Source organism: Ranitomeya variabilis, chromosome 1 (genome assembly GCF_051348905.1).
Source record: "Ranitomeya variabilis isolate aRanVar5 chromosome 1, aRanVar5.hap1, whole genome shotgun sequence".
NCBI lineage: Eukaryota > Metazoa > Chordata > Amphibia > Anura > Dendrobatidae > Ranitomeya > Ranitomeya variabilis.
In genome coordinates this window covers 810,832,273-810,848,167 of record NC_135232.1, presented here as the reverse complement: position 1 = coordinate 810,848,167, position 15,895 = coordinate 810,832,273, and the positions used below count along the sequence as shown (strand labels likewise).

Sequence of the window (15,895 nt, the reverse complement as noted above, 5' to 3'; positions counted from 1 at the left end):
CCTGATCGTGATGACGTAAAGTTCCGTCCATGGTCAAATAGGCCAAGGGCACATGGAAGGAATATTACATCTGATGTCAGAAAGGAGTTACCGTAATCATAATCTTCTCCTTCCTATTCATCTCTCTCCACGTCCTCCATGCACCCAATAGCACACGGTAACATATCCTGGCTGATGTCCGAATCATGCAGCGTAATATGAAAACACTTATTCTAATAATAATGGCTGGACCGTACATTACAGCACGTTCTACCTATTGTGTCCCCCTATTTCCTTACAGATTGTACGCTTGTGAGCAGGCCCTCACTCCTCCTGTAACTGGTGACATGTTACATTGTATTGTATTTATTGTCTGTACCTGTCCCTACTTAATTGTAAAGTGCTGCGGAATATGTCAATAAATATATATCAAAATTATTATTCCCACCTATTGTGATAGGATCTTGGAGATGGGAATATCACTTTAAATCTTCCCTCCCCTATTTATGCGCCTATTGAAATTACTATAATTCAAAAATAAGTAAATGCATCAATTGTTGCACCAGATAATTTCTTTGTATCGATGTTTGGTGCATTGTCCTTACTACACAGAGTGCCCTTCATATCCTGTGTACCACTGTATGCAGTGTCGTCAGCCCAGATCTATCCCGATTTCCTAGTTCCTGTAGTGGCTGTGTGCATTACATGTACATCTTTATCCTGTAGGTGTGCATGTTATGCTCGGTGGGATATCACCTCTTTTGTTGTCACCGCTCGGAGAAAACCAGCCGGCGATGGATGGCGCTGGACTACGCTGGCATTTCTATCGGCATCTTGGGCTGCTATGTCTCTGGGGTGTTTTACGCTTTCTACTGTAACAATGTAAGTAATCCTTCATTCCCAGTCTTCATAGTTGATCAGTGAAGGAAACCATTCATTTCCTGGCTCTAATCAATGAAGCCATCACATTGGTTCCCAGTGCCTGAGGCAAGGTTTTATTTTGTATTCTCCAGACCTTGAGTCTTATTTATCTTGCTAATGAGCACTGTTGGGAGCTGAAGTCCACATAATTTTCATGAGTGAATTTCCATATTAAAAATAATGAGTGAAGGGACATCTGAACTCGTGCCTTCTGTGTGTCCTGTTTGAACACGCTTTGCCAAGTGCATCTGCGGCGGGAGAGCTTACACAGCAGTGCTTCAAAAAGAGCCTTCATGGCAGCAAGACAAATGCCAGCCGAGTCATTTGGGGTTCATTAACTCTATTCTGTAATTGGGGACTGGAGTAGCTCAGTGGATTGTGATCGGATTATATTTGGGATGTGGCATGACTTACGTAATCCTTACTCTTGTTTCCTCTAAAAGGGTTTGGGGCAAAACCAATTTTTGCATACCACGCTGAACAGATCCCAAGCGTGTGCAACTTTCACATGGCATAGAACATCTCGTAGTTCTCCTGGGTCCTGCTGTAACATTTGAATGCTGTGATTTGTTACCAAGATGAGCTTATCTGTAATTAATTTTCTTTACATTATTGAAAATAAAACCTGCCAGGAACACAGATCAATAAACCGTGGTCCAAGAAGTGCCACAAAAAATATTCATTAAAATGAACATATTTTATTTACATTTAGATAAAATACACTACGTACATACATTACATAAATGACAAGGTGCCCCTATACAACCAAAAAATGCGGTCAGCAAGAGTGAAACACTGATTATATACGCAATTAAATAGATCTAGGAGTGTGACAAAACCGCTGTTTTCCGCCCGTTTTTTTCCGCAGCATGTGCACTGCGGATTGCGTTTCCCATAGGTTTACATTGTACTGTAAAGTCCGCAGCGTGTGAACATAGCCTTAAATATGAATATGTGGGACATGAACTAGGCAAATTCTGTTTTAAGATCCAATAAAAAAAGTAATTCAATATTTTTAGATAAATGTGAAAAAAACCCATGGTAAATTTTTTCGTACTCATTGTAGAGCCATGCCTCATTATAGAAACCACAATTGGCACAATGTAAAAAGGCCCATATCTCTAGTACTGTAGATTAAAATGAAAAAAAAAAAATGAATCTCTTGTGATCCATATAAACTGGCCAGTTTTGACCCGGTGATTTGTCTTCATTAAGGCCTATTTTGGCCTTTAAGGCACAGATTTTTCTGCCATTCTTTGTACAGTATAACACTATAATAATAATTTTTTATTTTTTTTTACACGTTCATTACTGCACTACCACAATATGTGTAGTTTTTCACTTGCACAATGAAGGCAGCATTTTCCTTTCTTGCACTAAGCCATTCTAAGAGCCACACTTTTTGTTTTTGTTTTTTCCCCATTGCTGGTGCACCATGAGGTATATTTTTTTTTGCCCAGCAAATTATATTTGTCTGTAGTGCAATTTAAGAAAATGGGGGTGCGCCTTTATAATCTGATTGTAGTTTATCAAGGGGGGGGCTGCAGAGGAGCGGGATCACAGGAGGCAGGGTCGCTGCTGCAGGAAGCTGGTGGCAGCAGGAGCGGGGCGATACTGCGGGCTCCGGGCTGGGAGGAGCGGGTGTTCAGGCTTCAGTGGGCCCTAGGCTTTCACAAAATGTCAGCGGAGTCTTCGCACTTCCCATTGTTTTCATGGCGGTGGATCTATGGAAAATGGCAGCTGGAGGCAGCGCATGCGCAGATTGAGATCAGTGCAGAAACATTATTTTTAAACACATTCAATTGTGGAACTTATTAATAGTTCGATTGATCAAAATGTAGTTTGTTCTTGGGAAAACTCCTTTAAGGGGAACTTGGCGACATCCGTAGATTTTATTCTATAGGTGTCAAGTTTGCTTAGATTTGTTTTATTATCTCCATTCCTTGTGTTCTTTGTTGCAGTACTGGCGGCAGGTATATTTAATCACGGTGCTGGCTATGATCCTGGCTGTGTTCTTCGCACAGATTCATCCTAGCTACCTCACCCAACAGTGGCACAGACTGCGCTCTGTTATATTCTGTTCTGTGTCTGGTTATGGCGTTATTCCTACTGTCCACTGGATTTGGCTCAATGGAGGGATTGGGGCCTCTATCGTCCAGGTGGGTACTTATTAACAAGTGGGTTTTTGTACATCTGTGACATTGAGTGGATTCTCTTTACTGTCTACATCTCTTCTTTTTCTAGGAGTTTGCCCCTCGTGTTATTGTCATGTATCTGATCGCAGCATCCGCTTTTCTGTTTTATATTTCTAAGGTTCCCGAGAGATACTTTCCAGGTAACAAATCTATAAAATATAAACTTATTTTAGTCCTTGCAATTTTTATAGCTTTCTGTTTGTGCTTGCCCTAAATATGTACCGTATATACTCGAGTATAAGCCGACCCGAGTATAAGCCGACCCCCCCCCCTAATTTTGCCATAAAAAACTGGGAAAACTTAATGACTCGAGTATAAGCCTAGGATAGAAAATGCAGCAGGTAATGGTAAATTTCAAAAATAAAAATAGATACCAATAAAAGTAAAATTAATTGAGACATCAGTATAAGTGTTTTTGAATATCCATATTGAATCAGGAGCCGCACAGATGCTCCATACAAAATACACCCCATATAATGCTCCATACAGTTTATGATGGGCTCCATAAGATGCTCCATATTAAAATATGCCCCATATAATGCTGCACAAATGCTGATTATGGCCCCATAAGATGCTCCATAGACACATTTGCCCCGAATAATGCTCCACAAATGTGGATTATGGCCCCATAAGATGCTCCAGAGATATTTGCCCCATATAATGCTGCACATGGCCCCATACAGATATTTGCCCCATATAATGCTGCACATGGCCCCATAAGATGCTCCATACAGATATTTGCCCCATATAATGCTGCACATGGCCCCATACAGATATTTGTCCCATATAATGCTGCACATGGCCCCATACAGATATTTGCCCCATATAATGCTGCACATAGCCCCATACAGTTATTTGCCCCATATAATGCTGCACATAGCCCCATACAGATATTTGCCCCATATAATGCTGCACATAGCCCCATAAGATGCTGCATACAGATAATTGCCCCATATAATGCTGCACATGGCCCCATAAGATGCTCCATACAGATAATTGCCCCATATAATGCTGCACATGGCCCCATAAGATGCTCCATACAGATAATTGCCCCATATAACGCTGCACATGGCACCATAAGATGCACCATACAGATAATTGCCCCATATAACGCTGCACATGGCCCCATAAGATGCTCCATACAGATATTTGCCCCATATGCTGTTGCTGCGATTAAAAAAATCACAGACTCACTTCTCAGGACCCCGGCACTTGCTATAGTCACCTGCTCCCCGTTCCACCCCCGACTGCCACTGTGTCTTCCCATCCTCTGCATTGACGTTCAGGCAGAGGGCGGCGCGCACTAATCGCGTCATCGCGCCCTCTGACCTGAGCGTCACTGCGGAAGACGCAGCGGCGCCGACGGTGGAACGTGGGACAGGTGAATATAGCGCACTGCGTTATACTCACCTGTTCCTGGTGCGGTCCCTGCACATCTGTTTCCTGGCGCCGGCAGCTTCTTCCTGTAGTGAGCAGTCACATGGTACCACTCATTACAGTAATGAATATGCGGCTCCACCCCTATGGGAGTGGAGTGGGGTCCATATTCATTACTGTAATGAGCGGTACCATGTGACCGCTCACTACAGGAAGAAGCTGCCGGCGCCAGGGAAAAGACGTGCAGGGACCGCACCAGGAGCAGGTGAGTATTATTACACAGCTCCGCTCCCCCTCCCCTGCGTATGACTCGAGTATAAGCCGAGAGGGGGACTTTGAGCCCAAAAAAGTGGTCTGAAAATCTCAGCTTATACTCTAGTATATACGGTATGTCCTGATTGGTTAATGTAGTCTTTTGCTACCCATTGTCATGGGCATAGGTTAATTTAGGGCCAAAAAAAATGTCCTTGACTTACACAATCTATTTTATTTTATTTATTTTACAAACTTATGTAGCGCCATTAATTCCCCAGCATATTACAGACATTATCAGCACTGTCCCACATGGGGCTCACTATCTGATTTCCCTATCAGTATGTCTTTGGAGTGTGGGAGGAAACCGGAGAACCTGGAGGAAACCCACGCAAACACGGGGAGAACATACAGACTCCTTGTAGATTATATGATAAGGAGAAACATTGAGTCAAAACATACCATAAAATTACAAAATTTTATTGAAAAACAATTCCAATGAATATTACAAACAATAATAACATGGGTTTCTTATTTAGAAATCATTGATAGAATCCATAGGTGTGAAAAGAAGGTCAGGGAAAATGTGTAAATGGAAATTGTAAACAGAGGGAAAAATGTTGCAGATATAAAATTTCACCTATAGCAATTGCATGTGCATACCATGCAAACATTTCCATTCAGGTCACAGCACCATAAGTATATCAATACCTGCATCCCCTGTATATCTTTCCTTTAAAACATCAATATAACGGGGAATAATTACCCATGTGCATAGAGTCCCACCTTAGCCTCGGCTTTGTACTCTGACTCGCGTTTCGCTTACAAATAGTATCGCTTCCTCAGGGGACATGTCTGATTTTCTGCTGAAAATTGCAGACATGTCCGATCTTGATCTGAGGGTCAGATAAAAATCTGCAATGAAAGTCCTTGGGTCCGTGAAAAAATAAATCTGCACTTTGATTAAATGCTGATCAAAATAATCCGCCCATTTATTTTCCGCATGTGAGAAAAACAGACATCTGAATGAGGTCTTAATTTGCTTAATCATCGCTATATGCCGCTCCGTGGTATGCTGTTAAGTGTAAATCCTTTTACTTCTAAAACAAAGTGGTTTTATCTTGCAAAAGTGGGGAAAAAAATCTTTGCCACACAAATGGCATAAGTTTAAGAATGTGAGGCACAATGGCGGGATTGCTAGTTTTTCACCCCCATCAAATACCCTTTAAAAAAAAAAAATTATTAAATTTAGTCAGTGTTGGTCAGTAAATGGTACCACTGAAAATACAATTCGATCCTGCAAGAGACTAGCCTTCATATACATAATTTGATGGCAAAAAGAAGACATTATGGCTCTCTGAATAGCCATGCTGAACTGCGGTGACCTCAGTGAGATCCACACTAGCATCGTGACACTTTCTCGCGAGTTCACCGGGAGAATTTCACTGCGGTGAACTCGCCTTGGGAATCTCATTGAGGGGATAGATAGTTGGGATCTTGCAGAGGTCACCGCAGTTCAGCCCGGCTGGGATCGGAGCCTCAATGACCCGCAGTAACCTCGATGACATCAGCGCTAGTCAATGACGCTGCGCTTGCAGCATCTCATTCCCCAGTGGTTCTCAGCTTGGACGGCTGCATCTTGGCACAGTCCTGGTTGAAATTTGGCGTTAGTTGAGTTTAATTGTTTGTTGTTTTTAAATAAAAAAATGTGTTTTGTTTCTAATAAAGGATTTTATTCTGGCTGTGTCTTTATTTACCATACAACTATAGTATTAGTAATGGAGAGGTGTGTTATAGACGCCTCTCCATTACTAATCCGTGGGTTTGATGTCACCTGACAATACAAAGATAACGTAAATGCTCTTCACATCACATGCCGATGAGCAGTGCAGCCGGGTTGTAGAACAAAGCGTGCAGTGCACTGCTCTTCAGGTGCATGTTATAGCGATATCGGGCAGACACAGGGACTACACCACAGATAAGCAGTGTTGCTGTGCCTGGGCCCACCGGAGTATCCTCCGATTGTCCAGTGGGCCAGTCTGACCCTATGCTTACCTTTGAATCATGTTCAGTTGTCTTTTTATTTTCTGCTGTAAGGTCTGGTCGAGCTCGTCCAGATGTATCCTGTACCTGTAATGAATGGGCTTTGTGTGCTGATCACACGTACCCTACTATGAGAGTGGCTCATAACCCTGCCCAGACAGCAAATTGGACTGTTCTTATGAGGTCGAGAGCTTTGTTCTATGCAGCTGTCTGCCTGTACGATCACATAGAACACAGTGAGCGCATCTTCTATGAGAGGAGTGACTGACTGGTGGATGCGTGGTGCAAGCCAGTAAGCAGCCTTGTTTTATACAGCTGTCTGAAGAGTACGTGCCAGCAATCGCACACCGTCACAGAATAAAGCTCGGAGGTATTACAAGAAGACCGTGACACAGAACAATGCTAAAGGGCTCAAACACTGTTAGCATAAAATGAATGTACAGGCGCGCAAATATGCTGTGACCGATATACTGACACATGGTGCGTGTGGATAACATCTGCTCAGGAAGCACATCGGAACGTGTGAGTGAGACAGGATCGTTGGCAATATATGCAGCCATCAGCGCTAAGAACTGGTAATGAATCTTCCATCCTGACCGCTATATAGAACAATACTGTCTGACTGCTGCATGCGCAGTACAAAGCAGCAGTCGCACACAATCGCTAAAAGGTGCTCATTATTCGTTCCCGGAGATGATGCCTGCATATAACATCGCTGTGTCTCTGTCATACGCACTGTCTGATTTGCATTCGGAGTAGCATTATGAGCGCTGCTCCAAAGTGGGTTATGTGTGCTGCCCAGTCTATCTATACATAACCCATTTATTAACGAAAGTATCTGGCCTGCTCAACCAGACCAAGCAGCAGCAAGTAAGAAGACAAGTGATCAGGCAATGCAGGTAAGGCTGTTATACAAAAATGCCATTTTGAAAATAAATTGTCACCACCCGCTGCTGAGGGGGTTCAGTTGTGTGGATGTTATGTCTGAATTTAGCGATAGGGTGATTAACACAAATCATGGGACGTAATGCTGAGAATTAGTAACCATCCTTTTATTTTTGACTGTGTTGTATAGTGTCCTTTGTATTGTATTACATTTGTAAAGCTGCTGGTGACCATTTTTTTTTATACAGGACAGCTAAACTACCTTGGTTCCAGTCACCAGCTGTGGCATATTCTTGCAGTGGTCATGTTGTATTGGTGGCACCAGTCTACAGTCTACATCATGCAGTACAGGCATAGCCAACCGTGTCCTCCTCATGTGGATCATTTGTGAGGTAAGGGAAGTCACTAGAATTAAACGAGTTGTCAGTGCCCATTATTGTCTTAACACGGTCTTCACATGGGCACACAAGCATTAGGGACTTTCGTTAGGAACTTAAAACATTCAGTTGTCTCTAACAGTGAGCAGATCTAGAACAAGGGCAAATTGTTTGGCTGTGGAATTTACATATAATTTTAGCCTTGCAACTTGTGCAGTGTAGATAATTAGTCCACATCCCAAAAGCCAGACTGCAATTTTCAGGGTATGTGCACACGTCCAAAATGCATGCAGAATTTTCCTGAGATAAACCTGAGGTTTTCCGCAGGAATTCTGCATGCGTTTTTGCGCCGATTTGATGCGTTTTTTTGCAGATTTTTTGCGCTTTTTCCCTGACACTTCAAAACAATGGGAAATTTGCAAAAAATCCGCAAAAATAATAAACATGATGCTTCTTTTCCCGCAATGCGTTTTTTTTTGCGGGAAAAAAACGCATCTTGTGCACAAAAAATGCGGAATGCATTCTAAATGATAGGATGCATATCTATGCGTTTTTATAGCGTTTTTATCGTGAAAAAACGCGCAAAAAACGCTAAAATTCCTGAACGTGTGCACATACCCTCAATATAGAGTTGGACAGTCTGAAATCCCCGTAGAAAAAAAGAACGACCTTAAAAGCCCAGATATAACAAAACTTCTGCAACATATTTTATTGATAATGAGATAACAACAAGAAAGATTACAAACCAATAACCATAAAAACAAGGGGCGCACACCCAGGAAAGTCTTAACCAATGTCCAGAGGGAGTAAATGAACCATACAGTTATTAAATATACACCATTATCAGAGCATTTCCTAATTGATATCCTGTATATAAGTTTGAGAAGGGTCTACAGTGCTAGTGCATCATCACACTGATATCCTATATGAGTCCAGACGTTATATAAAGTGCTAGTGCAATATGATGCATATTGTCTGAGGCAATGCTCATGGCTTAATCTTGCACACAATATCAACCTAACAAACAGACAATCCCCACATGTATTCAAGCTTTCTAGCAGCCGCAAATAATGCAGCTACAGAGACAGAAACTAAATCTCTGAGCACATCCAAATACTCGGAGATCACCCGAGCATGCTCGGGAAATCTCAAGTAACGAGTATACTTGCTCATCACTAGTAGCCATGAATGTATACCATTAGCATCATGATCTTGACTATTATATTGAACTTATACCTATGATCATATATCATCACCATCATGATGTTGTGTATGAGATTAAGCCATGAGCATTGCCTGAGACAATATGCATCATATTGCACTCGCACTTTATATAGCGTCTGGACTCGTATAGGATATCAGTGTGATGATGCATTAGCACCGTAGACCCTTCTCAGACTTGTATACAGGATATCAATTATGCAATGCTCTGGTAATGGTGTATATTTAATAACTATATAGTTAATCTACTCCCTCTGGACATTGGTTATTACTTTCCTGTGGCCCCTTGTTTTTATGGTTATTGGTTTGTAATCTTTTTTTCTATTTTTTTCAATCAATAAAGTATTATTCGGTTTCACAAGTTTTGATATAGCTGGGCTTTTTTGGTTGTTTTATTTTTTCTTTTTTTCTATAATAGCGAGCAGAATAAGATGTTGGAGAATATCCATCTCTACTTGTCATTTTATGTATTACTTAAAATGTGTCCCAATTAAATGGATAATTTACTCCAATGTTAAAGGCACAGTCTGCAAACCGTACTAATGCAGACTGGTTGCTTATTTTGATTAATAGCATTTTATAATTTTTATTTTTCACCAGAATCCTCTCATTTCTATTTGACAACTTGCAGAAAAAATCCTGAATATGGATGCTGGTGTTTTCAGTTTCTTGAGAAACCCATGAGGCATCCATTCATCTGAAGGTTTGCTTGTGGAAAGTCAGCCGGCGTCCTAAGGTGACTGCACTGAGGAGCGAGACGGCATTACCGCATGCTTCTTAGGGCCGGTGGGAATGAAGACACGATGGGAGGAACTGTAATGAAGCGTCAGTCATAACTTAAGGACACTTCTCACTCTGACTTACAGTCACGTTATGGCTTTGAGAAGACGGTAATGTGAAACATTCCATATCTGTACTTTAAGAAATGTTTCATTTCAGTCTATTGGACAATGTATACAGGCCTGTATATATGTGCCAAATCGGCATGTGAAGATTATTCTCTTTCTTGCCACATCTCACTGAATACAGTAGCTCAAACATATTAGCGTTCCATCATTAAACAAAAGTAGAAAGTCCTACACCCTCATACAAGTGAGTGTACTGGAAAGCTCTAACACAAGGAAACCTTTTATTTATTAATGTTGGGTGTGCCTTCCGTATTTATTAACTTAATTTACGCTAAATCAAATGAAGTATTAACAAATACATAGATTTCAATAAAGGTTTTTTATTTTTTTTTGTTCCCTAGATTTTCTTCCTCTGTTGAAGCAGAGCATGTGCTAGAATCTAGTTTCCCCATTTCAGCTTATTTTATTTAAATCTAATAGAAAAATACAAGCGGAGCAGGCAAAGCCATTCGTTCTTCCTGCAATGTACAGTTTTCCACTTCTCGCTTTTGTAACTTACTGACTATGTACAGTGCTGCTGCCTTTCTTAGTACTATGTATGCAGCTGAAAATATTATGACAAAGGAAATGGTTTCCCAAACGATCGCCATATATAACTTGCACATTGTAGTGACCACAGTACACATGACACCTGCAAAGAAGGAACATTTTCAAGCAATCGACAGGTTGCTCAAGTAGATCTAATTTGCAGGTGATCGTCAATTTGGGTTTTCAGTTCCACTGGACAACCGCCTTTAAAATGCGGCCTACACAATACAGATGACACAACCCGCCCTGGTAATCATATGATGTTTCCAAAGAAAGATTTGGGCAAAAAATTATAACTGTACTCACATAAATGGGCTACCATGGGTTCTTTCAAGTGCAGGAGATGTCCCTTCTAGTGGTGGTCCACTCTCGGTAATATAGGAGGGATGTATCCCAAAGAATTTTAAATGTTACAGGACATACTGAAGATTAACAATAATTAATGTAGTAAGCAAAAACCTTTTTTTTTTTTTTAATGAAATTACACTTTTAAGTTTCAATCAGAACTATACATCCAAAATATCTATAGGAGCCAAATGCATACATTCTGAATTCCCTTGGTTTAGCAAGTATGTGGTGGTACAAACAGTGTGGGACCCACCGGTCAGTAAGTAGATGGGGGAATGTGTCCAGGCTCCATTTAATACTGATCTCGTGAGAGCGGATTTTTGTGTAGATTACCTTTAAACAGCAATGATGTACTGCTGTATTGTGGGGACTATAGGTTCTCATAGTATAAAATGACAGTATCATTAATTGTCTCTCATTGCCATGTTAAACATAAGGTATATTTTATATTGTAGGGCTATCATGAACGAGCATTAGTAGGAAAGCTGGTTTTCCCAATAATCGTGCAGTGTAAAACAGGCTGACGATCACTCAATGAATCTGGGTGAAATTAACTTTTGCCCACTGATCATAGTTCTTGGCAGTGCAGGATCTGTACCACTAAGAAAAATGGCAGCCTAAGCTTAGTGAATGATTTATTACACTGCTTGTTTTTCCTGTATAATAAAGCTGTCTAACCACTGCTGATCAGCAAACATGTTGCCAGTCAGTGGTCGTTTAACTCTGTGCATCACTCTGTAAATTCCCCATAGTTTAAGAAGGTTTGTGTGGCCAAATAAATATGGGAGGCACCATGGTGAACAGTTTTTAATCAAAGATCTTGGCTCCTAAGACGCCGTCAAACTACTGATTATTTTGGGAATAAAGGCTGTTGGTTTCTTATTGCCCCCTGCAATGTCTTAGAATGTTTTCACATTGCATTCTGGCACCCATTTGGGTCGTGCATCATTTTCAGACATTTGCACCTACTGGAGGTGGACACCCAGACGCAGTCTGCTACATCTGGGTATTCACCTCCAGTAGCCGTACAAGCTCGAAAATTATGCAGACTGTGCGTTCGCTCTGCCTTCATCATCATTATAGTCTACTGTATGTCCTCGTCAGCACACACAGGTGCTTCTCGCTAAATTAGAGTATCATCAAGAAGTTAATTTATTTCAGTTCTTCAATACAAAAAGTGAAACTCATAGGTTATATAGAGTCATTACAAACAGAGTGATCTATTTCAAGTGTTTATTTCTGTTAATGTTGATGATTATGGATTACAGCCAATGAAAACCCAAAAGTCATTATCTCAGTAAATTAGAATAATTTATAACACCAGCTTGAAAAATGATTTTAAAATCCGACAGTTCAGTAAATGCACTCAGTACTTGGTCGGGGCTCCCTTTGCATCAATTACTGCATCAATGCGACGTGGCATGGAGACGATCAACCTGTGGCACTGCTGAGGTGTTATGGAAGCCCAGGTTGCTTTGATAGCAGCCTTCGGCTCATCTGCATTGTTGGGTCTGGTGTTTCTCATCATCCTCTTGACAATACTCCATAGATTCTCTATGAGGTTAAGGTCAGGTGAGTTTGCTGGCCAATCAAGCACAGTGATACTGTTGCTTTTAAATCAGGTATTGATACTTTTGGCAGTGTGGACAGGTGCCAAGTCCTGCTGAAGAATGAAATTTCTATCTTCAAAAAGCTTGTCGGCTGAGGGAAGCATGAAGTGCTCTAAAATTTCCTGGTAGACGGCTGCGCTGATTTTGGACTTGATAAATCACAGTGGACCTACACCAGCAGATGACATGGCTCCCCAAACCATCACTGATTGTGGAAACTTCACACTAGACCTCAAGCAGCTTGGATTGTGGCCTCTCCTCTCTTCCTCCAGACGCTGGGACCTTAATTTCCAAATGAAATGCACAATTTACTTTCATCTGAAAACAACACCTTGGACCACTGACAACAGTCCAGTTCTTTTTCTCCTTGGCCCAGGTAAGACGATTCTGGTGTTGTCTATTGGCTATGAGTGGCTGGACACAAGGAATGCGACACTTGTAGCCCATGTCCTGGATACCTCTGTGTGTGGTGGCTCTTGAAGCAATGACTCCAGCAGCAGTCCACTCTTTGTGAATCTCCCCCATATTTTTGAATGGCCTTTTCTTAACAGTTCTTTCAAGGCTGCGGTTATCCCGGTTACTTGTGCACCTTTTTCTACCACACTTTTTCCTTCCATTCAACTTTCCATTAATATGCTTGGATACAGCACTCTGTGAACAGCCAGCTTCTTTAGCAATGACATTTTTCTGGCTTTACCCTCCTTGTGGGGTGTGTCAATAACTGCCTTCTGGACATCTGTCAAGTCAGCAGTCTTCCCCATGATTGTGGAGCCTACTGAAACAGACTAAGGGACCTTTTTAACCACTTAGGAAGCCTTTGCAGGTGTTTTTTTAGTCAATTATTCCAATTTACTGAGATAATGACTTTTGGGTCTTCATTGGCTGTAAGCCATAATCATCAACATTAACAGAAATAAACACTTGAAATAGATCACTCTGTTTGTAATGACTCTATATAATATGAGTTTCACTTTTTGTATTGAAGAACTGAAATAAATTAACTTCTTGATGATATTCCAGCTTAGTGAGAAGCACTTGTATGTCTGAATGCTGTTTTTGCAGGAGGTTCAGACCTAAGCCCCGACATGGTCACCGAGCTGGTGCCAGAATGCAATGTGACGGTACCCATAGACTTGAGCAGCAAACTGTTCACTGGCAGTCTACAAATCCTGGCCACTGGGAGATCCATGAAGGTAAAAATGGCTTTAGCAATGGGCAAACTGACACATTCAGTTTGAGAACCTAAATTACTGAATTTTTCTGTAACCTAAAATCAGTAATATTTGAATGCTGCCACACACAATGTAATGCACGTAATGCAAAATGTACAAGGCAAAGGACAATGTGAATGTTTGCTTTTAAGTTATGTTTACATATGGAGATAACATGCAAAACAAGTGTTTATATGTACATTTATAAAGTTTCTGAAAAAGTATTCACCCCTTTTGGATTTTTTTGTTTTATTTTATAACAACAAAATTGTAATTACCGTAAGTTGCCATGCAAAGGGTTGTCCAGTACTTGCTGACTTATCCTTATCGCACGGAAGGTATAGCAGCTGTGTGCAGCTCCGGCAGTGGCTAGGTATACATAGTGTGCAGAGCTAGAACACCACAGTTCCATATACTGTGTAGTGGCCAGTCCCAGCGCTGCAGCAGAGCTCATATTCACTTTTAAGGGAACCTGACAGCAGTTGCATGCTGCCCCATCTATGGCCGGCGTGTATCTGGTATGATCTCAGCTGGGTATGTTTGACTGCTGGTGCCTGCCTGCCCAACTAGTCTCCCATGCGGCTCTGTCCCTGGGGAGTACTGTACATCTTTTCTGAACCGCCGCAGCATTTCGGAGTCCAACATACCTGGCTGAGATGATGATACATGCATTTTCATGGTCTTTTTAAGCTTGAGCTGCTTATAGAAGTCATGGGTCACCTCATTAGTCCTTCATTTTCTTTGATCCAGGTACTTTTTCATAACCTTAAACATGTGGAACTTCCTCATGACATTGTTAAAATGAATGAACTTTAAACAATATTGGGCCTGATTCATCATATGTGGGGTTTCTTTAAGCCACGTTTTTGCCATGATGTATTCTTTGATGATTTGTCGTGCCACATTCTTTAAATTAGCCTTTCACCTTTTTTTTTCCACCCCTACCCACAAAACGTTCTACATTTTGCAAAAACTTTTTCAAGAGTCACAAATCGGGCAAAAACATACAGAATACCTAATGGTGAATACCTAATGGTGAACCTTAAAGCAAATGCCATGCTCGGGTCATGCCCTAAAAATCGCATGGAAAGTTTCCTGCCATGAAAACCATTGTGCCCTAATAAAAGGTGAACAATTCAAAGGGGAATGAATACTTTTTGTTGGCATTGTGTATGTGTACATGCCATGTTTTCTGCCTACTTAAGATACTGTTTGTCTAATTTATTCTTGTTGTAGAAAGCACTGCTTTTTGGGACTGTACATAATTTCCAATTGTTTAATATTTTATAAATTGTAATTTCAGTGTATTTATAAATCTGTGTGGTTACTGTGCAATAAAACATATTTATGGCACAGTTATGGAAACCGTTGATTTTCATTCTAGCCCAACCGTTGTGTGCACTTTTTTTTTTTCTAATGCCAGTAAAAATATACTGATGTACAACAATAAATCATCCAGAGTCATACCAAATCACATACAATGCTGGGGAATCTACTTATTCTATGGCTTATTAAGTGTGGAAAATGATGTACACCTCTGGTGTAAGTTACGCCACTTTAGTGGTATAACTTCTGATGAATTTGATGGGCAAGTGTTGCCGCATCCCGTTCTGCCCATATTGGCGTAACTGGCCAGGACTGGTCTGTCAACGTCCATTAACAATATTTTGGAGCACCTGAAGACAGTGCAGCTGTGAGGCTTTGGGGTTGTTTTTGCTGTATCTCATTAGAAGGAACATTCAAAAGATTCCTATGTCTCTTTAGCAGGGCACTGGATAGCCCACAGTGCTATGGTCAGTTTCTATAGCTTTCAAAGATTGTACTTCCCACTCAAACCTGTTAAAAATTGACTATTAAAGTGAATCTGTTCCTCAGTTATTGCCACCTAATCTGAGGATCGAATAATGTAGAGACACAGACCCTGAATCCAACGATGTGTCAATTACTAGACTGCTAGCTGTAGTTTTTATAAAATCACTTAGCAGGCGATTAGCACTAGTGAACATCCATATTCATGCTTTCTATATAAACCCCGCATCA

At 41.0% G+C, this 15,895-nt stretch overlaps 1 protein-coding gene across 2 annotated transcripts in view; it reads left to right on the top strand.

Annotated features, from left to right (window-relative positions):
- The window catches only part of PAQR3 (progestin and adipoQ receptor family member 3), a 39,319-nt gene extending 24,099 nt beyond the window's left edge, over window positions 1-15,220 (top strand). Inside the window, exons 4-8 of one of the 2 annotated variants that reach the window (XM_077274530.1) lie at window positions 706-861; window positions 2,862-3,059; window positions 3,145-3,235; window positions 7,901-8,044; window positions 9,851-15,220. In XM_077274530.1, coding sequence (XP_077130645.1) covers window positions 706-861; window positions 2,862-3,059; window positions 3,145-3,235; window positions 7,901-8,043 — 588 coding nt within the window. In that variant the 3' untranslated portion in view covers window position 8,044; window positions 9,851-15,220. Of the gene's footprint in view, window positions 1-705; window positions 862-2,861; window positions 3,060-3,144; window positions 3,236-7,900; window positions 8,045-9,850 lie in introns of those variants that run through there. The other variant, XM_077274536.1, reaches the window with a different exon arrangement.
- The last annotated feature ends 675 nt before the right edge of the window (window positions 15,221-15,895 follow it).